Genomic DNA, 27,279 nt, shown 5'->3' with positions numbered 1-27,279 from the left:
TAAGGGCGGAGCTCAAAATGAGGTCACTCTAAAGCGCTAGGGATATGACTATGACGAAACTCGAACGCTAGGTGTAGAGTAGTGTAGTGTGTCAAACCAAAGCCTGAATTACCGGGAAGCAAAATAAAACGATTAGTTTTGCAAACCAACAGAAGTCGTTGAAATCACAGAAAAGAGACGATAATCTACTTTAACTGGCAGGTTGGTGAATTTGTGATATTTTTGTTGGCTCCTATGGTTTGGTGTTTGTGGGGGATTTTCAACTGTATCGCGAAAGCCTACGTCTTCGAAACTCTGGGAGTGGTCATAGCATATATACATCTTTATTATAACACGCCTTGGTGGGTTTTACAAAAAAATATATATATTTAAAAGGAGTTTGAAAGTTGCGTTGCATGACTGTCAGTGTGCGGGTCATAGTGGGACAGTAAGCCCTGCCCACTGACTGTTAGTTACGCTCCTTACATGTCTACGGCTGGACTGTACGCAGCCTGTGCCATAGTCATAGAAACAATACATCGAAACAATTATGCAAAACAATAACAAATGTTTGCCCTCTGTATGATCAAGCTTGAGTGAGGATGAGTGATCAGTCATCATTGCATGTGTCAGATATCTTTCAAAAACATGCTTAGTGCATTGAAAGGACAGTCTATTGCGGTGTTTTCTGGCGGTGAAACATTGGTACAAAACATTATGAACTGACCAGGCGGCTGGTTCGATTGTTTCAAGCCAGACAGTGGCTGAGTGCCTTGCGCCGCTGTTTTATAACACGTTCATTAGGCCTAAATGAAAAATCGCCACCGCATGGAGCCGGTGTTGTATCCTGTTTTTAGTCATCTTTAGCCAACTAAACAATAATCGCTGTGTGTGATTTTCCAATTTGATGAGATTTTTCTTTGCTAGAGAGACACAATCATAAGGTCGGTGGTATGGAGGAGGATTCATGTTTTTTGTTCATCCGAAATTAGTCTTCAGTAATAATAGCCTACTTACTAAGATGTCTAACATTTACAAACAAGTTAGATTATTTGTACATTTTGAAATAAAAATGAAGTGTTTAAACTACATATGTAAATGCTACAGTGGCCTCACCTCACCTACTTATTTATATTATTTATAATATTATGTATACACAATTAATAAAATGAACCTCCTTCTAATCCGAAATGCTTGTGAAAGGCATACAGTAAACCCTCATAGACCACAATAGGCCACACATGCTTAACGAAACCCACTACATGAGTCTTCTCCATTACGTTATTTTTAAATATTTACAGTGGCAACACTTTACACCTATCATTTCTGTGTTACTACTACATGGTTATAGTACTTACCAGTGTTCTATTTAGTTTTACATTAATATACAAATGAGGGGGTGCACCAGTGGAAAGTACAGCATAAGTAAATGTCTTAATTACTACCGTATAACAGGGTTATTACTTCATATAAAACGTTATTGCTTCCTATAAGAGGGTTATTGCTTTGACCTGTCCCCAAATTAATTTAGTTGGTTCACAGTTGATGTCACAAAGTACTGTACAGAAACCCAGCCTAAACCCCCAAACACCAAGCAATGCAGGTGTAGAAGCACAGTGGCTAGGAAAAACTCCCTAGAAGGGCCGGAACCTAGGAAGAAACCTAGAGAGGAACCAGGCTATGAGGGGTGGTCAGTCCTCTTCCGGCTGTACTGGGTGGAGATTATAACAGAACATGGCCAAGATGTTCAAATGTTCATAGATGACCAGCAGGGTCAAATAATAATAATCACAGTGGTTGTAGAGGGTGCAACAGGTCAGCACCTCAGGAGTAAATGTCAGTTGACTTTTCATAGCCAATCATTCAGAGTATCTCTACCGTACCTGCTGTCTCTAGAGAGTTGAAAACAGCAGGTCTGGGACAAGGTAGCACATCCGGTGAACAGGTCAGGGTTCATTAGCTGCAGGCAGAACAATTGAAACTGGAGCAGCAGCACGACCAGGTGGACTGCGGACAGCAAGGAGTCATCAGGCCAAGTAGTCCTGAGGCATGGTCCTAGGGCTCAGGTCCTCCGAGAGAAAGAGAAAGAGAGAGAAAAAGAGAGAGAGAGAGAATTAGAGAGAGCATACTTAAATTCACACAGGACACCGGATAAGACAGGAGAAATACTCCAGATATAACAGACTGACCCTAGCCCCCGACACATAAACTATCGCAGCATAAATACTGGCGGCTGAGACAGGAGGGGTTGGAAGACACTGTGGCCCCATCCGACAATACCCCCGTACAGGTCCAAACAGGCAGGATATAACCACACCCACTTTGCCAAAGCACAGCTCCCACACCACTAGAGGGATATCTTCAACCACCAACTTACTATCCTGAGACAAGTCCGAGTATAGCCCACGAAGATCTCCGCCACGGCACGAACAGGAGGGGGGTGCCAACCCGGACAGGAAGATCATGTCAGTGACTCAACACACTCAAGTGTCGCACCCCACCTAGGGATGGCATGGAAGAGCACCAGTAAGCCAGTGACTCAGACCCTGTATTAGGGTTTGAGGTAGAGAATCCCAGTGGAGAGAGGGGAACCGGCCAGGCAGAGACAGCAAGAGCGGCTCGTTGCTCCAGTGCCTTTCCATTCACCTTCACACTCCTGGGCCAGACTAGTCTTCAATAAAGACTTAAAAGGTTGAGACCGAGTCTGCGTCTCTCACATGGATAGGCAGACCATTCCATAAAAATGGAGCTCTATAGGAGAAAGCCCTGCCTTCAGATGTTTGCTTAGAATTTCTACGGACAATAAGGAGGCCTGCGTCTTGTGACCGTAGCGTACGTGTAGGTATGTACAGCAGGACCAAATCGGAAAGGTAGGAGCAAGCCCATGTAATGCTTTATAGGTTTGCAGTAAAACCTTGAAACCATCCCTGGCCTTATCAGGAAGCCAGTGTAGGGAGGCTAGCACTGGAGTAATGTGATCAAATGTTTTGGTTCTAGTCAAGATTCTAGCAGCCGTGTTTAGCACTAACTGAAGTTTATTTAGTGGTTTATCCGGGTAGCCGGAATGTTGAGCATTGCAGTAGTCTAACCTAGAAGTGACAAAGCATGGATTCATTTTTCTGCATAATTTTTGGACAGAAAGTTTCTGATTTTAGTAATGTTACGTAGATGGAAAAAAGCTGTCCTTGAAACAGTCTTGGTATGTTCGTCAAAAGAGAGATCATGGTCCAGAGTAACGCCAAGGTCCTTCACAGTTTTATTTGAGACGACTGTACAACCATCAAGATTAATTGTCAGATTCAACAGAAGATCTATTTGTTTCTTGGTGCATAGAACTAGCATCTCTTTTTTGTCCGAGTTTAAAAGAAGAACATTTGCCGCCATCCACTTCCTTATGTCTGAAACATAGACTTCCAGGGATGGCTATTTTGGGGCTTCACCATGTTTCATCAAAATGTACAGCTGTGTATCGTCCGCATAGCAGTGAAAGTTAACAGTATGTTTCCGAATGACATCACCAAGAGGTAAAATATATACTGAAAACAATAGTGATCCTAAAACAGAGCCTTGAGGAACACCAAAATGTACAGTTGATTTGTCAGAGGACAAACCATTCACAGAGACAAACTGATAGTAATGAATCTAATCAATAATCAATGAACAGCGGCGTAGTGGTAGTAATGAATCTAATCAAAAAGAATTTTAGCAGCAGTGTAGTGGTAGTAATGAATCTAATCAATAATAATTTTAGCAGCAGTGTAGTGGTAGTAATGAATCTAATCAATAATCATTTTAGAAGCAGTGTAGTGGTAGTAATGAATCTAATCAATAATATATGAGCAGCAGTGTAGTGGTAGTAATGAATCTAATCAATAATCTATGAGCAGCAGTGTAAGTGTGAAAGTAGGTCGTGTAAGAACAAGTGTGCTTATCTTTGTCATCCCAAAACACCAGTAGTTGTTCTTTCCATGTTCTTCTATTTCAGGCTCCTGTAGTCAGGAAGTAATGTAATAAAGATATTTTGGAGGAAATGGGTCAGTAGTCTGAGTGTTGTAAACGTTCAACCTCGTTCAGTTACAATAGTCCCATGATGACAGCACGTCTCCTGTCCCCAGCACGGCGTGGTTCAGTTCAATAATGCTTTATGGTTTAAGTTACTTTATTGACTACTAATGCAACACCATAAAGTTATGCTGATTATGTTTATGACCTTATAGTGACAGTGGTAGATTCAGCCAGAGGACATTGGTTAGCAGCCCAATGCGTTACATGACTGATTGGGGGCATTGTGTTGTTCATGACTGATTGGGGGGCATTGTGTTGTTCATAACTGATGTGTGGCATTGTGTCGTTCATGACTGACTGGGGGTATTGTGTCGTTCATGACGGACTGGCAGCATTGTGTCGTTACATTACTGATTGGGGGCATTGTGTCGTTACATTACTGATTGTGGGCATTGTGTCATTCATGACTGATTGGGTGCATTGTGTCGTTCCATTACTGATTGGATGCATTGTGTCGTTCATGACTGATTGGTGGCATTGTGTCGTTCATGACTGATTGGGGGCATTGTGTCGTTCATGACTGATTGGTGGCATTGTGTCGTTCATGACTGATTGGGGGCATTGTGTCGTTCATGACTGATTGGGGGCATTGGGGTAATTCAATTGGTCAATTACAGAGAGGACAGTGTGTTGCGTGAAGGCATGTGGACTTAGTGCAGAGGAGAGTTACTTTTCCACCGCGGCCGTGCCAACTGCTGTTTACAGGACACAATGGCTTGGTTTGGCACGTTTCATGTCTGTCAGGGACTGGGAGATCCTCTGTCAGGGACTGGGAGATCATTTGAAAGGATAGAGTGGAGTAGACTCATACACTGAGCTGGCCTGACTCAAGCCCTGCCTAGACAAGTTACAGGTTCAACTGAGCTCCCCAGAGGGGGAGAAAGGGCAGGGGGCTACCCCAATAAGGAGAACTGTCGGGTGGTTCCGCTTTGATGGACCATCCCCTGGCCAGGCCCTCACTTGGGTGGATCCCAGAGGTCTAGATAGAACTGATCTAGGTACTGGGATAGCCAATGTCTAGCTGCTCTGTTGTGTTACAGGGCAGAAGACAGGGGCAGGTGACACCTTTGGGGTTCTTGGCTAGGTGTTTCTTGTCTGATAGCTTCAGAGGAATTCTACTGTATCAAATTATATATTTGTTCCTGGGATTTATTTAATTGTGCGCTTAAATGGTTTTAACATTGTAAGAAATAGTCACAACTAGTGTAGCTAACTGACCCTCCTCTTCCTCTCTTCCAAAAAACTGCAGCTCATCCATCCATTCTCTTTGGCATCTTGTGGACAATGGGGTGATTAAGTTTTGCTTCCTCCATCCTCTACTCAGCACTTCTCTGGTTTAAACCCTCAACACACCACACCTCCCTTCCTCTAATGTCAGATAATTCAGACCCAGACTGCAGCTCCATGGCTAGGGGGGCCTCAGGGTGCAGCTCCATGGCTAGGGGGGCCTCAGGGTGCAGGTCCATGGCTAGGGGGGCCTCCGGGTGCAGGTCCATGGCTAGGGGGGCCTCAGGGTGCAGGTCCATGCCCAGGGTGGTCTCAAGGTGCAGCTCCATAGCCCAGCTTCATTGTAGGAGCAGCTATAGCCAGGTTGGTCCAGGCCTGGGTCTAGCCTCAGAAGGCAGTGACAGCAGTTGCCAGGACCCCTCGGCCTCACCCCACATTGGCCGTAGGAGCGCCTGCTCATGTTCCTTCCACGACGACGTGGACATGAAGAGCAGTGGATCCAGCGGGACCGAGTCACACGGCAACGGGAGCCACGGAAGCCATGGAAACGAGAGTCACGGCAACGAGTCAACGGGTAGCTCTGATGGCAACAGCAGAGACTCGGCTCTCCTGGAGTCATCTGGGAGCAACAAGCGGTAAGTGAGCAGATGTGCTTTAGTTGGTTTATGGGAGGGGTTAGACTAGACTAAACATTTCTAGATGGGTACTTTTTTACCAGTCTTATTTTGCCGGCAGCCCATCAGACTAGGAAGAGTTGACAGTATTAGTTGATCCAACACCACACATCATCAACATCCCATCTAAATCCAAGGCTACATGATGATGCATGTCTTTTTTATCATCCTCTGTTGTTGTGTCTGTGTCCCCGTTTGACGTAGGTTGACATCAATATGCCTCACTGGCAGCACATTCTGAGGCCGTTAGAGATGGTGGCTGTCTTTCATGTTGTATCAGGGTCCCTCCATCCGTCTATCTTCCTCTGTTGGCACATGCTGGTCCACATCTGACATGCCCTAGATACTGACAGCGGCACCCTGTCTCTCACTTCTCTCCCCATGGTGCCCATGCAGGCTGCTCCATACACATGAAATGATGGACCACATATTGGAAGTGAGACCCTCACAGAGAGAAGTGAAAACCCCATAGAAAGTAATGATGGACCCCATTGAGAACTTATGGAAGCTGACAATGGAGTGGTTGTAATTGGATGGCGGTGCCCACTTCACCACCCTAATGACACACTCAGCCCCCTCCTTATTTCTCAGCAGCTGGGCTAAAAACACCTGAAAACACTCTTTGAAGAGAAAGGCACTGGAGCACATCTTGATTGTGTGGAACTTCTCGTTAAAAGCAAAGAGTGATCGAGGTATTTTTTTGCTGAGAGGTCGCAGTACTTGTGTGTCATATGGTGAAGTTGTCTTTCGCTTTCTGTCTCCACTCTGTGACAATACCTGTCAGCTCCACTGCAACAGTGGGGAGGCCTACAGCTGCTCTTACTATCATTATATATTTAGCTTATTCTATTTACCTACCTCTATAATTAGTTGCAACCGTTTGCCAGACCACTCTGTTAATGCCAAAAGCAGATACCGCTGATACTTTAGGTGGCTCTCTTTTATATAATTAGATCTCTAAATGCTTAGGACGGCTATTTCTAAATGTGATTTCTATTTAAATACACCTGAGTTATATTTCATGAGTTGGCTGTCTTCAGCAGCTGTTTATAGCTTTTGGATGTATTAGCGCTCTTGCTAAGCCTTTAGGCTAATGCCTGTGACACAAAAACACACATTGGCTCATACTTACTACATATTTTCACACACACATTAACGCACACACACACACACAATCCAGTTTACCTGTGCCATCGTCCCGTCTTTGACACAATAGAGTACCACAGAGTCATAATACCCATAAAACCTTGTGGTCAAACTGGAAAAGGGTTCTAATCGTTTTTCCACCATTCATTTCCCCCATACTTTGATGCTAATTAGCATTTTCAAATCTGAGAGTAAATATATTGATATAAGTCACCTTGTCTGAGAGAGATTTACATGGTAATCAAAACGTCACGCCAGGGTGATCCTACATGAAACTGCCCTTATTTTAAGTGTTTCTAAAGTCCCCGATTGGAACCATTTCCCTGTTTGACCACTAGGTGATGTAATTATGCTCTTTCAAAGACAGGAAAGTCAGACTGACCTGAGATTGAAACAGCGTAGAATTCCCCTGGCATCCTCTGTGGCGTTAGCGTGGTTGCCAGTCTTTGTTCAGCTATTACATTCCACTCAAGGTGTTATTTGCCAAAGATGGCACATTTTACGGAGTACAAGGAGTGGAATGTTACAGAGACAGGAACACAGACAACTGCGGAGTGGATGGGGAAAACAAAAAGGCAAATATAATTTTTAAGAGCTGCTCCGGTATCCATGTACCATTGTAGCATTGTACTCTCCTGAACACAATAAAAGTAGAGCAAACTTCAAGCCATTGTACCAGATGGGCAAAGAAATGGACCCACTCATTTCATGCTAAACTCAAGGACTTTGTTTTGCTATTTCATTTAAAACATTGTGGAAAATACCCTCTTCGTCATAAACATGAAATCCACTTATTGTCCACGATTGAGGAACTAAATAATTCATCAATGGGTGCATACGTGTATATGGTAGTAGCTTTGGAGTCTATTTTTAGTGTATCACTTTTGCTTATAACAATTTAATTCTAGTGGTTTGAAACAATTCTCAATGAAAACATGTTACTTGATGTCATTAATAATCTCTGTCTGTCTGTCTCCCCAGCTCTAACTCCCACAGCCCCTCTCCTCCCAGTAGTTCCAATGCTTTCAGCCTGCTGAGTTCTGAGCAGGACAACCCCTCCACCAGCGGCTGCAGTAGTGAGGTGTCAGCTAAGGCCAAGACCCAGAAGGAGCTTCTCAGGACCCTGAAGGAGCTCAAGCGCCACCTTCCTGCTGACAAGAGGAACAAGGGCAACAAGTCCAGCTCCCTCAACACTCTGAAATACGCCCTGCGCTGTGTCAAACAGGTGGAAGGTAAGAGATAACTCAACCGCAAAGCATTCTGGGTAGTAAGCCTGAACATGTGATTTGATTATGTATTTAGCATCATTACATTATAGTTTGTTGTTGTCTAATGCATCTTAAAAGGCCAATAGGAAACCAATGTGGGTTTGTGTTGTTGTATTTCAGCCAATGAGGAGTACTACCAGCTGTTGATGACCAATAACAGTCAGCCATCCGGCCTGGGTGTGTCCTCTTACACCATCAAGGAGATAGACAGCATCACCTCAGAGTACACCCTCAAAAACAATGTAAGTTACTAACACCCTTTTTCCTCTGAATACACCTTCAAAGCATGAAAAAGAGACAATTTTACCTTAAATACATAAAGCAGTTGCAAACAGAACCCCAACAATACCAAAGTACATTGATAGCGTGACTCATAGTCATACCCACACCTGTGTCCATCTCTGTCCTTATTTGACATACAGTGTCTGAACAACAACAGATCAGATATCCCAGCGATTAGGAATAATCCACGCTTGCAGCTGTGTGTGTACTGTATATGCATGTTTTTCTCATACGTATTCCTGTGTGTCCCTCCAGGACAACTTTGCGGTTGCGATATCTCTGATCACGGGGAAGATCGTCTACATCTCAGACCAGGCTGCCTCTATCCTCAACTGTAAAAGGGGCGTCTTCAAGGACGCTAGGTTTGTGGAGTTCCTGACTCCCCAGGACGTCAGTGTTTTCTACAGCTTCACCACGCGCTACCGCCTGCCCTCCTGGAGCATGTGCCCCGGAGCAGGTAATGACCCCTCTACGAACGCTTAGAACCACGGAGAGTCGTTAAACACTTATAAGCATGCCCTTCCGCCTTCCCTCCTGGAGCATGTGCCCCGGAGCAGGTAGCTAACACCCTCTTTAACTTATAACCTCTTATAGACAGTTTATAAACAGTTTTAGATACATCACAAGGTGTGCACAAAAATATTTAAGGTAGGGTGGAAAAAGAAAACATGCATGTTTACCCATTACATCTGGCTTTACGAGTGGTCCCCCGTCCTAATGATAGTGAATCATTATTTTGAAATCTATAGCACTCTTTTGAGACACTCACAACTCTTTACAGGCAAATCCCATGTAGTTATAATGATCGGAAAACAAATTAATTTAAAACAGCACACGCTGAACCGTTGCTAGGAAAACATGAGTCTAGTCGCCCTACCCTAGCCAGCCATGCTAAACAATACAAATCAATGACAGAGTCCCTAAAGCCAGGTAACACAGAGGGATTAATAAGAGCTTGAGAAACATGCGTAGTGTAGGCATGGAAACATTGAGGCGAGGGTCGGCAGTAAGCCGATGAAGTAGAGGCTTCTTTTGAATAAAAAAATGTTCCCCTTCCCCTCTTCTCTTTTCAGAGTCCTCCCCGTCGGATTGCATGCGGGAGAAATCCTTCTTCTGTCGGATCAGGTGTGTGTAGGGCTATGACCGTGTGCTAGCTTCTCTTTGCGTTTCTATTCATTCCCTTTTTCCACTATGGATAGATTTAAATTAGTTTGAGTCTCGGCTGGTCTCATCTCGCTCCTCTCTGACACACACGTACACGTATACATGCACACACTCACTATTCATAGTTGTTGTTAAAGTAAAACTACGGCTCAACTCTGCTCCCAAGAGGCAGGTAAAAACCCAAGTAGCGTAGTAGAGCTGAACTCTGTGAAATAGCTGCTGAAGAAGGGAAATCCACTGACACAAACCGTCAATCATTATCATACTATAGGCTATATTTTCATGGTTTTGTTGCTGCTTTAGTGACTTGCTGACTTTGTCCACTCTCTCCTGTGTTCTGTAGTGGGGGTAAGGAGTGTGAGGGGGACCTGCAGTACTCCCCGTTCCGTATGACCCCCTTCCTGATGAAGGTGCAGGACAAGGTCCATTCTGAGAACCAGCTCTGCTGCCTCCTACTGGCTGAAAGGTTGCATTCCGGCTACGAGGGTAAGAACCAATCATAATGCCATCACAACACCTGAGTTGTGCCTGTTTGAATACTTTTGAAACTGCATCTTTAATAGTGTATAACAGTGGATAGTACGTGATTAGTGTGTGGGAACAGTGGTGTTAACAGTGTTTTAATTTGCCTACAGCTCCCAGAATTCCTAGCGACAAGCGCATCTTCACCACCACACACACTCCTAGCTGTGTGTTCCAGGATGTGGACGAGAGGCAAGACACCAAACATTTTTCTGATACTGTGTTTGTATTGGGATTATGATCTAGTAATCAGTCGAGGCTGCTGAGTGGAGGACGGCTCATAATAATGGCTGGAACAGAGAAAATTGAATGGCATCCAACACATTGAAACAATGTGTTTGATGTATTTCAAATCAAATCAAATGTTATTTGTCACAAGTGCCGAATACAACAGGTTTAGATCTTACCATGAAATGCTTACTTACAAGCCCTTAACCAACAATGCAGTTCAATAAATATTTGCTAAATTAACTCAAGTAAAAAATAAATTAAAAAGTAACACAATAAGATTACATAACAATAACGAGGCTATATACAGGGGGGACAGGTACAGAGTCAATTTGCGGGGGTACAGGTTAGTCGAGGTCATTTGTACGTGTAGGCAGAACTATGGCTGTGTGGTAGCAGAGAGAGCAGTCTATGATTTGGCGGCCTGGAGTCTTTGACCACCACCTAGTATATACAGTAGGTCCTCGATGGCAGGAAGCTTGGCTCCAGTGATGTATTGGGACATACGTACTACCCTCTATAGCGCCTTACGGTCAGATGCCGAGCAGTTGCCATACCAGGCGGTGATGTAACTGGTCAGGATGCTCCCCATGGTGCAGCTGTATAACTTTTTTTAGGATCTGGGGACACATGACAAGTCTTTTCAGTCTCCTGAGTGGGAAAAGGTTTTGTCGTGCCCTCTTCATGACTGTCTTGGTGCATTTGCACCATGATAGTTTGTTGGTAATGTGGACACCATGGAACTTGAAACTCTCGACCCACTCCACTTTAACCCCGTCGATGTGAATGGGGCGTGTTCGGCCCTCCTTTTCTTGTAGTCCACAATCATGTCCTTTGTCTTGATCACGTTGAGGGAGAGGTTGTTATCCTGGCACCACACGGCCAGGTCTCTGACTTCCTCCCTATAGGCTGTCTCATTGTTGTCGGTGATCAGGCCTACCACTGTTGTGTCGTTTGCTAACTTAATGATGGTGTTGGAGTCGTGCTTGGTCACGCGTTGTGGGTGAACAGGCAGTAAAGGAGGACAAACACCCCTGAGGGTCCCCGGTGTTGAGGATCAGCGTAGCAGATGTATTGTTGCCTACCCTTACCACCTGGTGACGGCCCGTCAGGAAGTCCAGGATCCAGTTGCAGAGGGAGGTGTGTAGTCCCAGGGTCCTTTTTTATACCATTCCACTGATTGCGCTCCAGCCATTACCACGAGCCTGTCCTTCCCAATTAAGGTACCACCAACCTCCTGGGGTAATAATACTGTACACTGATTCATGATGTCATTGTGTGTGTGTGTGTTCCAGGGCTGTTCCTCTCCTTGGTTACCTCCCCCAGGATCTGATTGGCACCCCAGTCCTTCTTCTCATGCACCCCAATGACAGGCAGAGCATGTTGGCCATTCACAAGAGGAGTAAGTAAAACTAGAACAACACATGAACAATTATTACATCACTGGGTTGCATACAAAACAAATGGAATGTCCCTTTACAGCATATTTTAGTGACATTTATATTCCCTTTTCTCTCTCTCCTATCCATAGTCCTTCAGTATGCTGGCCAGCCGTTCGACTACTCCTCCATCAGGTTCTGCACACGGAACGGAGAGTACGCCATCATCGACACCAGCTGGTCCAGCTTTGTCAATCCCTGGACCTGTAAGGTCTCTTTCATCATCGGGAGGCACACAGTCCGCATGTGAGTGTCTGCCTAGCACAATGTTTTCCTATCTTGGAACATTTTTAGTATCTTGGCACTTCTCCCTGCTCAGCACTTTTTTTGTGTTACAGTATCTTGGCATCATTTTTTTAAATGGCAAAAAAATATTTTTTATGCTGTGTCTATTGTTCTAGAAATTACTGCTAATAATGATAATATGGTTGTTTCCACTGGAAGGGGCCCGGTGAATGAGGATGTGTTCGAGGCCCCGCTCCCTGCCCTCATGGAGACCAAGATCATGGACTCTGAAGTCCAGGAGATCACTGAGCAGATCCACAGACTGCTACTGCAGCCGGTTCACAGCACTAGCTCCAGTGGGTACGTGGGAAGCAACGACCACCTTGCAGCATCCCAGGGAATGACCAGCGAGAGCAACACACATTCAACCAGAGACATCAACATCAACAGCAATGGTAGCAGCCCAAGCAGGACACGCATCGAGGAGGAGGGGGAGAGCAGCTGGGCCAAACCTGTGAGTACCCTTCTACTTCTGTTTTACCTGTCTATCTCTTTCTCGCTCTCACTTTTCCCAGTCTATTTCTCCCTCCCCTCTTTCTCTCTCTCTCTCTCCCTCCCTCCCCTCTCTCTCTCTCTCTCTCTCTCTCTCTCCCTCTCTCTCTCTCTCTCTCTCGCTCTCTCTCCATGATAGTGAGCATGTCTCTTCTCTCCTCCCCAGCAGAGGTCATTTGAGGGGATCTGTAAAGGTATCCACCTCCAGAACAGTCAGGAACAACAAATCTACAAAGCCTCCTCCTCAGCCAGGTCTGAGACCAAGAAGAACCCTGGCAGTAAGTCACACAAGACAACCAAAACAGAAATATTTACAATCTGCAGGAAAAATACTTTTTGAGGAGTGTGCATTTGTGTGTGCATTTGGTCATGTAAAGTGGGGAGTGGATGTGTGTGGATGTACAGATATGAATGCGTGTTTATGTGTTGAGCGAGATGTATATGTGTGTGTTTAATACATGAGTGATGTTAAATGGGTGTAGTCTGGTGTAAACATAATGTTCATATTCATGCCCATTCCAGTCCTGACCGTTACCCTCTCCCTAGCAGAGTTCCTCCAGAAGAGTCCCGCGGCGGTGCGTCTCAAGGACACTGCAGCCCCCGTGGCACCTCTGAGCTGGAGGGACAGTGGGGCCACCCCCCTGGAGAACTGCAGGCCTGCAGTACAGGAGGAGCAGCTGGCCGTCAACGACCAGGCGGTCTACTCCTACCAACAGATCAGCTGTCTGGACAACGTCATCAGGTCAGCTTCTAACTAGTCACTTATTTATTAATCTTGCTCATCATTTATCTGTACATCACAGGAGGTTGGTGGCACCTTCATTTGACAGGCTCGTGGTAATGCCTGGAGCGGAATCAGTGGAATGGTATCAAATACGTCAAACTCATGGTTTCCAGGTGTTTGATACCATTTCATTCGCTCTGTTCCTGACATTATTATTAGCCGTCCTTCTCTCACCAGCCTCCTGTGCTGAACATCTCTCTTGTCATTAGGCAGTCATCTGTCTATTCATTTAGTTTGTCTTTTATGGGGGAAAATAATTATAGGTAGTATTTCTGGGTAGCTATGTGGGAAGGAGAGTGGTAGGTACTACGTAGCTGCTATTTAAACTTACTGCTACCCAATTTCATGGCAGTTACATCATGGGCTATTGTTTTTGATGAAGATAGAAAGTTAAGCGGTCTCTCCTGTGTCTCTTGACAGATATCTAGAGGGCTGTAACATTCCCATCGCTAGGAAGAGGAAGTGCCACTCTTCTGACAACACTTCCTCAGACGAGGACAAGCAGAAAGGAGGGGACAACCGCATGCAGATATCTGAAGGTACCTTGTACCAACGTTCTACTAACGTTATCTAGCTTTACTCCATTACTTACAATAAAACATGTACAACTCTTGACTACAGTATGGTTGGTATAATGTTGCATGAAACCTATATTGCAAGTGACCTTTCCTACACCGCTATCCATTTCTACCAGTCATTGAATGCACCATGAATTGAATTGCCCGTCATCATTAAATCTCAGACTGGATACACAGTTTGAATTTCCTTAATTTCTTCATTCAAATTGAAGATACCTGTGGGATGAATTCAATTCAAACCAAATAATACTGCTAGATGAATAGGCACGGATACCTTTATTAGATATGGTGTGACAACGTTGGTAATACATTGGTTGGGAAACATCACTGCAGATTCCATCTGGCTCCACCGATCGCCAGGGAATCAGAACGGATGAACACATACCAATTTATCAAAAGATCAATACTTATTATGTACAAATATACTGTATCAAATATAATATTTATACCTCTTCATTTATGAAGAGTTCATCTTTTAGTTCATGCCAAATCTCTGTTGGACAGGTTAACCAACTGAATCAGACAGCCAAATTTCTCTCTCTCTCTCTCTCTCTCTCTCTCTCTCTCTCTCTCTCTCTCTCTCTCTCTCTCTCAATTCAATTCAAGGGGCTGTATTGGCATGGGAAACATGTGTTAACATTGCCAAAGCAAGTGAGGTAGATAATATACAAAAGTGAAATAAACAATAAAAATTAATAGAAACATTACACATAAGGAAGTTTCAAAACAATAAAGACATTACAAATGTCATATTATATATATTAAAGTTAAAGTACACAAGGAAAAATAAATAAGCATAAATATGGGTTGTATTTACAATGGTGTTTGTTCTTCACTGGTTGCCCTTTTCTTGTGGCAACAGGTCACAAATCATGCTGCTGTGATGTCACACTGTGGAATTTCACCCAGTAGATATGGAAGTTTATCCAAATTGTGTTTGTTTTCGAATTCTTTGTGGGTCTGTGTAATCTGAGGTAAATATGTGTCTCTAATAGGGTCATACATTGGGCAGGAGGTTAGGAAGTGCAGTTCAGTTTCCACCTCATTTTGTGGGCAGTGTGCACATAGCCTGTCTTCTCTTGAGAGCCATGTCTGCCTACGGCGGCTTTTCTCAATAGCAAGGCTATGCTCACTGAGTCTGTACATAGTCAAAGCTTTCCTTAAGTTTGGGTCAGTCACAGTAGTCAGGTATTCTGCCACTGTGTACTCTCTCTCTCTCTCTCTCTCTCTCTCTCTCTCTCTCACTCTCTATAATCCACGATTATGGGACTTAATATGTGACTCTCCTAGTCACCCTCTCTCAGTCTCTCCCTGTCACCCTGGCAGACCCTGCGCTATATAAGGCTCAGCCTGGTTTAACCGCTGTGGATGACATCATCGCATACAAAAAGACTGAGGCTACGACCACAGCCTCAGGGGTAGTGGGCTCCTCCTCCCTGGCAGCCCTCGCCGTGCCACTGTGCAGCAAAACCGAGAGTGTGGTGTCAATAACAAGCCAGTGTAGCTACAGTAGCACCATCGTGCATGTAGGAGACAAGAAACTGCAGCCCGAGTCAGGTATACACTACATGGACTCGTTCTCTGGTCTTTTGCTCTTTTTTGTGGTGGTGGGTTCTGTGTGTGTGTGTGTGTGTGTGTGTGTCTACGTGTGTGTCTACGTGTGTGTCTACGTGTGTGTCTCCGTGGGTATAGATGTAGCTAGATGTTGTGTACTGAATGTTATCGCACACCATTGGTGTAGTATCATGTCTGTACTCTGAGGTCATGCATCTTCCAGAAGATACATATGCCATGCATAACCTCGCTTCCCAGAATCCCAGAGATTCACACTCATCTGGTTCCACGAGACTATACCATGATGTATGATATACAGTAGATGACCCTAGCACACACTGGCGTCCTGCATGTATCTTCCTATCTGCTTCTTTGTAACGTATATCACTGTAATGTATATCACTGTATATATGTATATCAATGTTGCTGAGGGTATCACAGCTCTCTTTATGACCTGAACAGTTGGATGTTTTATGTATATATTGTATCTAACTTGTACATCCATGGCTGTCTGCTGGAACTAGTGTTTCTCTATCTGTTTTCTCCATACAGAGATCATTGAGGATGTATCTGGTGGTGGGGAGGCGGTGGAGCGGGTCAGCCAGACTCCTGGGCCTCCTCCTAGTGCTGTTTCACCTTCCAGCCTGCAGAGGGAGCCCTATAAAAAGCTGGGTCTGACCAAGCAGGTCCTAGCAACCCACACCCAGAGAGAGCAGCAGGCCTTCCTGTGTCGCTTCAGGGAGCTTCAGGGAGTCCAGGTCTTCCAGGCGAACTGTTCCCAATACCTGGAGCGCCAGAAGGGACAAGGTGCCACTGATGGTAGAGTGCAGCAGCGAACACGCTTTACACACAATACAGTACAATACAATACAGTACAATACAATACATTACAATACAATACGTTACATTACAATACAAAACAATAAATTACACACAATACAGTACAATACATTACAATACAGTACAGTACAATACAATACATTACAATACAATACGTTACATTACAATACAAGACAATAAATTACACACAATACAGTACAATACAATACAGTACAATACATTACAATACAATACAATACGTTACAATACGTTACATTATGTTACATTACAATACATTACAATACATTACAATACGTTACATTACAATACATTACAATACAATACGTTACATTACAATACAAAACAATAAATTACACACAATACAGTACAATACATTACAATACAGTACAATACAATACATTACAATACAATACGTTACATTACAATACAAAACAATACAATACATTACAATACATTACAATACAATACATTACAATACAATACAACACATTACAGTACATTACAATACAGTACAATACAATACAAACTCAATATAGCTTGTAGACATAGGCTAGTACAATTCAACACAGACACACACAGTACCTTAATGCTTTCATACACTCAACTTCTCACAGTCAAATACATAATGTCATCTAACCTTCTTTTTCTCTCTTCCCCCGCTCTTTCCCCCTCTCCAGCTGTGCCCACTGTGCGCCCATGCAGGCAGGCCGAACCCGCTGCCCGTAGAAGTGGACGCAACAAGAAAACCAAGTCCAAGTGGGTAAAACAGAACGAGTTGTCCGATAGTTCTTTGTCCCATAGGAAGAGACAGCAGCAGCCCCGACCCCACCTCCTCAATCAGGGCCTCAACCAAACCTCCTGGTCCCCCTCCAACTCCTCCCAGTCCACCTTGCCGCCCCTGGCCTACCCCAACATAGTGCCAGCCTTCCCTCTCCAGGTCTACCCCGGGGTGGGCACCATGGCTGGAACCATGCCTACCAGCCTTGAGAATTCAATGCCAGGCTTCGGCGACAGTCAGTGCAACCAGAATCCCCAGTGCCCGGCACCAAACATCCAGCCCTCCCCCTTCTCTACTCCCATGGTGACCCCTGTGGTGGCTCTGGTTCTCCCCAACTACATGTTCCCTCAAATGGGGAGCGGGGCTCCAGGACAGCAGCCTTTTTACCAGGTCGAGACGGCAGGATACTCCTCCCAGCCACAGCCCTTCCTCCCACAGACATCCCTCACCTTCCCTGCCCAGGGTCCCTTCCTGGCACAGCCGCAGCCTTTCCCCCTTCAGACATCTCTTCCCTTCCCACCACAGTCATCCTCCACCAGCCAGGCCCAGTTCCCGGGCCAGAACCCTTTAGCCCCCCAGACAGGCTTCCCAATTCCCACCCAGCCTTTCTCTTCCATGGCCATGGAGCCCCCCAAGCCTTCTGGGGAAACCACCCAGTCTCGGGGCTCCACACCTGGGTCCATGGACGGCAGGGTCCAAGTGTCCTCCCCTCCAGTGTTCCAGTCACCATGCAGCTCACCCCTGCAGCTCAACTTACTGCAGCTGGAGGAGACACCATGCTCCCTGGAGAGGCAGCACAGCATGGTGGTAGCGCCCTCCAGTGGTGATCCACCGGGGAATAACACCTTCCGCGATAAGGGAAGGAGTGTGGTCTGCCAAGCCATGGAGAAGATCACGCTTCAGCAGGTAGGACATAACCCTGTTCGTTGTCTTTCCCCCTACTGTCTTCTCTTTCTTTAGCTTTTTGTCTCTCTCCCTCCCATGTTTCTATTTTCTATAGTTTTATCCAACCCCCTGTCCTACAATCTAAGCTAGATGCCCTCAACGCACACAAATTATCAAGGAACCCACCAGGTACAACCCTAAATACGTAAACATGGTTACCCTTATAGATATTATCCTGACCAACTTGCCCTCCAAATACACCTCTGCTGTTTTCAATCAGGATCTCAGCGATCACTGCCTCACTGCCTGCATCCACTATGGGTCCGCGGTCAAACGACCTCCACTCATCACTGTCAAACGCTCCCTAGAACACTTCTGCGAGCAGTCCTTTCTAATCGACCTGGTCTGGGCATCCTGAAAGGATATTGACCTCATCCCGTCAGTAGAAGATGCCTGGTGGTTCTTTAAAAGTAATTTCCTTAACATCTTAAATAAGCATGCCCCTTTCAAAAAATGTAGAACTAAGAACAGATATAGCCCTTGGTTCACTCCAGACCTGACTGCCCTTGACCTGCACAAAAACATCCTGTGGCGGATTGCACTAGCATCGAATAGTCCCCACGATATGCAACTTTTCAGGGAAGTCAGGAACCAATACACGCAGTCAGTTAGGAAAGCAAAGGATAGCGTTTTCCAACAGAAATTTGCATCCTGTAGCTCTAACTCCAAAAAGTTTTGGAACACTGTAAAGCCCATGGAGAATAAGAGCACCTCCTCCCAGCTGCCCACTGCACTGAGGCTAGCAAACACTGTCACCACCGATAAATCCACGATAATCGAGAATTTCAATAAGCATTTCTCTACGGCTGGCCATGCTTTCCTCCTGGCTACCCCAACCCCGGCCAACAGCTCCGCACCCCTCGCAGCTACTTGCCCAAGCCTCCCCAGCTTCTCCTTCACCCAAATCCAGATAGCAGATGTTCTGAAAGAGCTGCCAAACCTGGACCCGTACAAATCAGCTTGGCTAAACAATCTGGACCCTCTCTTTCTAAAATGATCCGCTGCCATTGTTGCAACCCCTATTATCGGTCTGTTCAACGTCTCTTTTGTATCGTCTGAGATCCCTAAAGATTGGAAAGCTGCCGCGGTCATCCCCCTCTTCAAAGGGGGTGACAGTCTCGACCCAAACTGTTACAGACCTATGTTCATCCTGCCGTGCCTTTCTAAAGTCTTCGAAAGCCAAGTTATTAAGCCATTTCGAATCCCACCGTACCTTCTCCACTGTGCAATCCGGTTTCCGAGCTGGTCACGGGTGCATCTCAGCCACGCTCAAGGTACTAAACGATATCATAAATGAAGACAGTGCTGTGCAGCTGTCTTCAACGACCTGGCTAAGGCTTTCGACTATGTCAATCACCGTATTCATATCGGCAGACTCAACAGCCTTGGTTTCTCAAATGACTACCTCGCCTGGTTCACCAACTACTTCTCAGATAGAGTTCAGTGTGTCAAATCGGAGGGCCTGTTGTCCGGACCTCTGGGGGTACCACAATGTTCAGTTATCGGGCTGACTCTTTTCTCTGTATATACAGTGCCTTGCGAAAGTATTCGGCCCCCTTGAACTTTGCGACCTTTTGCCACATTTCAGGCTTCAAACATAAAGATATAAAACTGTATTTTTTTGTGAAGAATCAACAACAAGTGGGACACAATCATGAAGTGGAACGACATTTATTGGATATTTCAAACTTTTTTAACAAATCAAAAACTGAAAAATTGGGCGTGCAAAATTATTCAGCCCCTTTACTTTCAGTGCAGCAAACTCTCTCCAGAAGTTCAGTGAGGATCTCTGAATGATCCAATGTTGACCTAAATGACTAATGATGATAAATACAATCCACCTGTGTGTAATCATGTCTCCGTATAAATGCACCTGCACTGTGATAGTCTCAGAGGTCCGTTAAAAGCGCAGAGAGCATCATGAAGAACAAGGAACACACCAGGCAGGTCCGAGATACTGTTGTGAAGAAGTTTAAAGCCGGATTTGGATACAAAAATATTTCCCAAGCTTTAAACATCCCAAGGAGCACTGTGCAAGCGATAATATTGAAATGGAAGGAGTATCAGACCACTGCAAATCTACCAAGACCTGGCCGTCCCTCTAAACTTTCAGCTCATACAAGGAGAAGACTGATCAGAGATGCAGCCAAGAGGCCCATGATCACTCTGGATGAACTGCAGAGATCTACAGCTGAGGTGGGAGACTCTGTCCATAGGACAACAATCAGTCGTATATTGCACAAATCTGGCCTTTATAGAAGAGTGGCAAGAAGAAAGCCAATTCTTAAAGATTTCCATAAAAAGTGTTGTTTAAAGTTTGCCACAAGCCACCTGGGATACACACCAAACATGTGGAAGAAGGTGCTCTGGTCAGATGAAACCAAAATTGAACTTTTTGGCAACAATGCAAAACGTTATGTTGTTATGTCCCACTGTCAAACATGGTGGTGGCAGCATCATGGTTTGGGCCTGGTTTTCTTCAGCAGGGACAGGGAAGATGGTTAAAATTGATGGGAAGATGGGAAGATGGATGGAGCCAAATACAGGACCATTCTGGGAGAAAACCTGATGGAGTCTGCAAAAGACCTGAGACTGGGACAGAGATTTGTCTTCCAACAAGACAATGATCCAAAACATAAAGCAAAATCTACAATGGAATGGTTCAGAAATAAACATATCCAGGTGTTAGAATGGCCAAGTCAAAGTCCAGACCTGAATCCAATCGAGAATCTGTGGAAAGAACTGAAAACTGCTGTTCACAAATGCTCTCCATCCAACCTCACTGAGCTCGAGCTGTTTTGCAAGGAGGAATGGGAAAAAAATTCAGAATCTCGATGTGCAAAACTGATAGAGACATACCCCAAGCGACTTACAGCTGTAATCGCAGCAAAAGGTGGCGCTACAAAGTATTAACTTAAGGGGGCTGAATAATTTTGCACGCCCAATTTTTCAGTTTTTGATTTGTTAAAAAAGTTTGAAATATCCAATAAATGTCGTTCCACTTCATGATTGTGTCCCACTTGTTGTTGATTCTTCACAAAAAAATACAGTTTTATATCTTTATGTTTGAAGCCTGAAATGTGGCAAAAGGTCGCAAAGTTCAAGGGGGCCGAATACTTTCGCAAGGCACTGTATCAACGATGTCGCTCTTGCTGCGGGTGATTCCCTGATACACCTCTACGCAAATGACACCATTCTTTATAGATCTCGCCCTTCTTTGGACACTGTGTTAACAAACCTCCAAACGAGCTTCAATGCCATACAACACTCCTTCTGTGGCCTCCAACTGCTCTTAAATGCTAGTTAAACTTAATGCATGCTCTTTAACCAATCGCTGCCCCCCCCCCCCCTCCCCTCAACTAGCATCAGTACTCTGGACGGTTCTGACAAGTACAAATGTCTGGCTGTCTGGTCTGGTGTCTGGCTAGATTGTAAACTCTCCTTCTAGACTCATTAAACATCTCCAATCCAAAATCGGCATCCTATTTCACAACAAATCCTCCTTCACTCACGCTGCCAAACATACCCTCGTAAAACTGACTATCCTACCTGTCCTCGACTTTGGCGATGTCATTTACAAAATAGCCCCCAACACTCTACTTAGCAAACTGGATGCAGTCTATCACAGTGCTATTCCACCACTGCGACCTGTCTGCTCTCGTCGGCTGGCCCTCGCTACATATTCGTCCAGACCCACTGGCTCCAGGTCATCTATACATTTTTGCTAGGTAAAGCTCCGTCTTATCTCAGCTCACTGGTTACCATAGCAACACCCACCCGTAGCACGCGCTCCAGCAGGTATATCTCACTGATCATCCCCAAAGCCAACACCTCCTTAGGCCGCCTTTCCTTCCAGTTCTCTGCTGCGAATGACTGGAACAAATTGCAAAAATAGCTGAAGTTGGAGACATATCTCCCTCACTAACTTTAAGCATCAGCTGTCAGAGCAGCTTACCGATCGCTGCACCTGTAAATAGCCCATCCAATCTACCTACCTCATCCCCATATTGTTTTTATTTACTTTTTTGCTCTTTTGCACACCAGTATTTCTACTTGCACATCATCATCTGCACATCTATCACTCCAGTGTTAATGTGCTAAATTGTTATTACTTCGCTACTATTGTCTATTTATTGCCTTACCTCCTCACTCCATTTGCACACTCTGTATATAGACTTTTTCTATTGTGTTATTGACTGTACGCTTGTTTATTCCATGTGTAACTCTGTGTTGTTGTTTGTGTCGCACTACTTCCCTTTATCTTGGCCAGGTTGCAGTTGTAAATGAGAACTTGTTCTCAAATGGCCTACCTGGTTAAATAAAGGTGAAATAAAAACATTGTAATAAAAAATAACAGAGTGGGTGTGAGGTTATAATGTAATGTAATGCAGTAATGTTGAGATTCCCTAGAATCGCAGCAACACTACGAAAGTGTTGTTTTTAGCCTGGAGGTGTTAGGCTAGGGTTAGGATGTATAAAAGGCTGCTTAATCCGTAAGGTATTAAGTCAATCCTATATTGTCTTCAGCTGGCAGCCAAGTGGCGGTCCGGCACATAGGCTATAGATTCATTTGACATTTTCCTCAATATTTTTGTTTTATTTTAGCCCTTTTTCGTGGTATCCAATTGTTGTAGTAGCTACTATCTTGTCTCATCGCTACAACTCCCGTACGGGCTTGGGAGAGACGAAGGTTGAAAGTCATGCGTCCTCCGATACACAACCCAACCAAGCCGCACTGCTTCTTAACACAGCACGCATCCAACCCGGAAGCCAGCCTCACCAATGCGCCGGAGGAAACACCGTGCACCTGGCCACCTTGGCTAGCGCACACTGCGCCCAGCCCGCCACAGGAGTCGCTGGTGCGCGATGAGACAAGGACACCCCTACCGACCAAGCCCTCCCTAACCCGGGCACCTCTAGGCCAATTGTGCGTCGCCCCATGGACCTCCCGGTCGCGGCCGGTTACGACAGAGCCTGGGCGCGCACCCAGGAACTCTGATGGCACAGCTGGCGCTGCAGTACAGCGCCCTTAACCACTGCGCCACCCGGGAGGCCATTTCCTCAATATTTTAAGAATGCTTTTACTGTGATATGATGTTATAGTTTCACCAATTCTTTTGGTCTGAAAAGGAGGCTGGAGTACGACTTTAAAGGCACAAACTATAGTTTTTAAGCATATTTTGACATCAAAATCGGTCAAAACAGTGGAAACATGCCACGGGTGTTCAAGGGATACTTCAGTATTTTTTGGCATTGAGGCCCTTTATCTGCTTCGACAGAGTCAGACGAACTCATGGATACCATTTTTATGTCTCTATGTCCAGTATGAAGGAAGTTAGAAGTAGTGTATAGCCAATGTTAACTAGCGTTAGCACAATGACTGGAAGTCTATGTTAACATGGGCTCGTGAAACTACCTCTACCTTCCTTCATACTGGACACAGAAAAAGAAAAATGGTATTCATCTGACTCTGGGGAAGTAGATAAAGGGCCTCATTGCCAAAATCCTGAAGTATCCCTTTAAATCCCAGCTCTGTCTGCTCTGCAGGTTGATGTTTATTGTTATGAATGTTGCCCTTGAGGCAGAGCTGAGAAATTTCCGCTAGATGGGCCAGCTGCAAGTCAAAATCGGCTATATCGTAAAAATTCATTCGAAAAAAGATGACTTTTGGCATGAAGGTAAATCAAATTTTGCCAACGTGTCAGGAGAAGTATGGCTGGATTGGTGTGGCTTCACTAAACTTCCAGTTCCTCCATTGTGAAAATGCACAAAAGAAAAGTTACCGTAGTTACTGTAAAACGGGTCTCTGCTGGATTAATATTTCAGGACAATATGGTTGAGGTGCCTCTCAGATCATGATATGGAGTTAAAGGAGCGGAGAAAGAAAGGATGGGACTGATTAAAGAAAAAAGAGACCAATACGACTTGAGTGGACCTTCTGTTTGTTGACCTTTCCTTTGACCTCTGTCTTGCAGGTGAGTTCGCCAGGCGACGGTAATCCTAGCGACATGCTTGACATCCTGCTCCATTCAGACTCTCACTCAGCCACCTCAGGGTCCATGGGTTCAAGGTCCAATGACTGTGGAACCTCAGCTAGAACGTCTAACAGTGGAAAGTCTAATAATAGCAGGACTTCGGGATGTAGAAAGTCAGCTAGAGGAACGTCAACTAGTGGTGTATCTGGCAATGGCACAGGTCTGTACACACACCTACCCTAGACCTTTTGTACGTTTGTAAGACATTTGATCCTATCCCAGTCACTTCCACTGTACCAAACTTAACTCCTGTAACCATATAGAGGGGTTTTTCCCATCTAAAACTGTAAAACCTATTATTAGGCATATTTTCTGAACAAGACTGGCAGGGACAATAACAAACATATGACAGAAGGACATGGCAGCAAGACATTACATTCAACCATTTGTTGCTTCATGTATAAAGCACTTGAGACTAGAACTCTGGTGATTCAAAAGTAAAATATCCTAACTCTGTTTTGTTATTCTCCCCCCCAAGTATGCAGCAGCCACACCAGCAAAAAGATCAGAAACTACTATGGCAGCGTGGATTCCTCCCGGAACAGCAGCCAGAAGGTCAAAGGGCACTCCACCGGCTGCGATAGTGGGAGAAGCAGTAGTGTCATGGAGGTGCGGCCAATGGAGATGGAGCAGGGCCAACATGACAAGTATGTACTGCAGGACCCGCTGTGTTTGGTCACCCCCAACACTGACAACAAGGTCATGTTGACCTATCAGGGTTCCCGAGTGGCGCAGCGGTCTGAGGCACTGCATCTCAGTAGTAGAGGCATCACTACAGACCCTGGTTTGATTCCAGGCCGTATCACAACCAGCAATGATTGGGAGTCACATAGGGCAGCGCACAATTGGCCCAGCGTCATCCGGGTTCGGCCGGGGTAGGCCGTCATTGTAAATAAGAATTTGTTCTTAACTGACTTGCCTACTTAAAAAAAGGTTAAATAAATAATAATAAAACATCTGGTGCCCTCGCGGTGAGTTGGAGGAGACAGGAGAGAGGCAGCTCGCAATGTGCCCTGGAGTAAGAGAAAGTTGTCTGTGGATGCAGATCTGGGGTCAGTTTGGGATTTGGGATGGGGGAGGATAAACTGATCCTAGATCTGTGACTACAGGCAACTTCTACCCAGGGCATGATGAGTGGCTGTGAATGCTGGGGTTTTAAAAATTTGTTGGATATTTTCTGGTAGGCCATAAGAAAATGTTTAGATGGGACACAGCACTCTAGACCTTTGGGAAATACTTTCCTAGTACATTGCACTGTACACCCTTGTTGTTTCCCACTCCCTTCCCATATTCACCTGGCATGCTGAATTAGAATTGACCATTTGTGTTAAAAGCTTTGCTAATATTAAAGTAAAATTGCAGTTCTGACTTATGTCCACCAGATGGGGCTTTCACACAAAGACCCACAGTTGTTAGACAAGGTGGATTGAGAGGAAATGTGTGGTTTCTTAAACTCTCCAGGTACCAGACACCCAATCTAGTTAACCATGAAGATCAATTATATCAAATTGTCATCTGATACCCATGACTCCCTCATACCAAATACACATTTTTCAACCACTAACCAGACCTACCTTTCCTGACACCCTAATGCCCAATACCCAATTACCTGTATGTCCAATAGTATTCTTACTGTTTGAGTATCTTTTCCCTGGTGACATAGGTCCCATGGTTCAGAATACTGAGTGTGTATGTCCCTTGGCCTACTCAGGGGCATCGAGAGGTTGCTCAGAGAGGACAGAGAGAGGCTGCGTGGGATGCAGAAGAGTCAGCCGTGCTTCACTGGGGAGCAGCAGAGGGAACTGGTAGAGGTCTACCCCTGGATGAGGAGTGGAGGGCTGCCCAAGGTCATGGACGTCAAGGTGACCTCTCTCTTTCTCTTTACGGCTCTCTCGCTCTATTGCTTTCTCTTTTAACGCTCTCTCTTTTTCTTCCTCTCTCTTTCCTCCCTCTCTCTTTTTCACAATCACTCTCTTCCTTTCTTTTTCTCTTTCTCCTTCTTTCACTCTCTCTTACTCTCTCTTTTATACTATGGGCAGTCATTCACGTTTGTCAAAAGCAAGTCTAACATTAACTAACAGAAATGTGTGTGTTGTTGTTTTGTTTAGGCCTGTGTGTGCTTTGAGGAGGATGCTCCAGAGGCAGTGATGTCTGAGGAGCCGCCTGACCTAGACATGGGAGACACAGGGACTGAGACAGGCGAGGTCAGCCCCTCCAGGAAGCCCGGCGAGGAGCCCTTAAACACAGACACCTGCCCTTGTCCCTCTTCTGGCCTTGGATCATCATAGCCACATCCACACCCTGAATCCACCCTCAGCTGTTGATTGTAACATCAGCACTTCCTCCCAAGACTCGTTCTCAAGCGACATCAATTATTGACCAGGTCCCACCCTCAGACCAACAGCTGTCCCTGACCAGGGAATTACCATATTGGACTATCTAGTACTGCATGTGTCCTGCTGGTGGTACACACCTTTTCCACAACCAGCTAAACCGTATGGAAACTCTGCTACAGCCTGAGAGACCAACGGCCCACTTGGTCAATTCATTTTCTGTGTGTGAATGTGTGAGAGAGAGAAAAATAAAATGAGATTGAGGTTAGGCAGGTAACCTAGCGGTGGGCAGGTAGCCTAGCACTCGGCCAGTAACCGAAGGTCGCTGGTTTGTATCGGCGAGCCGACTAGGTGAAAAATCTATCGAGGTGCCTTTGAGCAAGGCACTTAACCCTAATTCCTTTTGTAAGTCACTCTGGATACGAGCGTCTGCTAAATTACTAAAATGTCAAATGGGTGAGTTCCAGTGTGTGCAAAACACTGTTCTTTCAATTCCATCCATCTCTTTTCCTGTGTTGTTTCACTGATTAAAAGTAATACTTTCACTGAAGTTTAAGACTTATAGTCTTGTTTTTGTGTTGATGGTAGCCAAGAATATGTAGTGGACTTGCTGTTTTTCAACTGTCTCTCAATATGAGAAAAATAAATATAATTTGAAGCA

At 45.1% G+C, this 27,279-nt stretch overlaps 1 protein-coding gene across 11 annotated transcripts; it reads left to right on the top strand.

Annotated features, from left to right (window-relative positions):
- Window positions 1–27,279, top strand: LOC110508801 (period circadian protein homolog 2). Of its 11 annotated transcripts, none has more exons than XM_021589633.2 (21): window positions 7–201; window positions 5,294–5,906; window positions 8,073–8,323; window positions 8,480–8,601; window positions 8,897–9,098; window positions 9,715–9,766; window positions 10,149–10,291; window positions 10,441–10,519; window positions 11,851–11,957; window positions 12,087–12,240; window positions 12,439–12,733; window positions 12,938–13,049; window positions 13,318–13,513; window positions 13,976–14,094; window positions 15,460–15,690; window positions 16,240–16,494; window positions 17,205–18,211; window positions 24,226–24,445; window positions 24,764–24,932; window positions 25,997–26,147; window positions 26,394–27,279. In XM_021589633.2, exons 2-21 carry the CDS (start codon window positions 5,416–5,418, stop codon window positions 26,571–26,573), a joined length of 4,536 nt encoding a protein of 1,511 aa, XP_021445308.2. In that variant the 5' UTR covers window positions 7–201; window positions 5,294–5,415; the 3' UTR covers window positions 26,574–27,279. The 11 variants fall into 11 exon arrangements, 9 of the variants coding, with proteins under 9 accessions (XP_036822215.1, XP_021445310.2, XP_021445308.2 ...); XM_021589628.2 differs by having other exon boundaries at window positions 8–201; window positions 16,240–16,506; XM_021589632.2 differs by having other exon boundaries at window positions 9–201; window positions 12,941–13,049; window positions 13,321–13,513; window positions 16,240–16,506.

The sequence above is a fragment of the Oncorhynchus mykiss genome, chromosome 28 (genome assembly GCF_013265735.2).
Source record: "Oncorhynchus mykiss isolate Arlee chromosome 28, USDA_OmykA_1.1, whole genome shotgun sequence".
NCBI lineage: Eukaryota > Metazoa > Chordata > Actinopteri > Salmoniformes > Salmonidae > Oncorhynchus > Oncorhynchus mykiss.
This window is presented reverse-complemented; position numbering and strand designations above follow the sequence as displayed.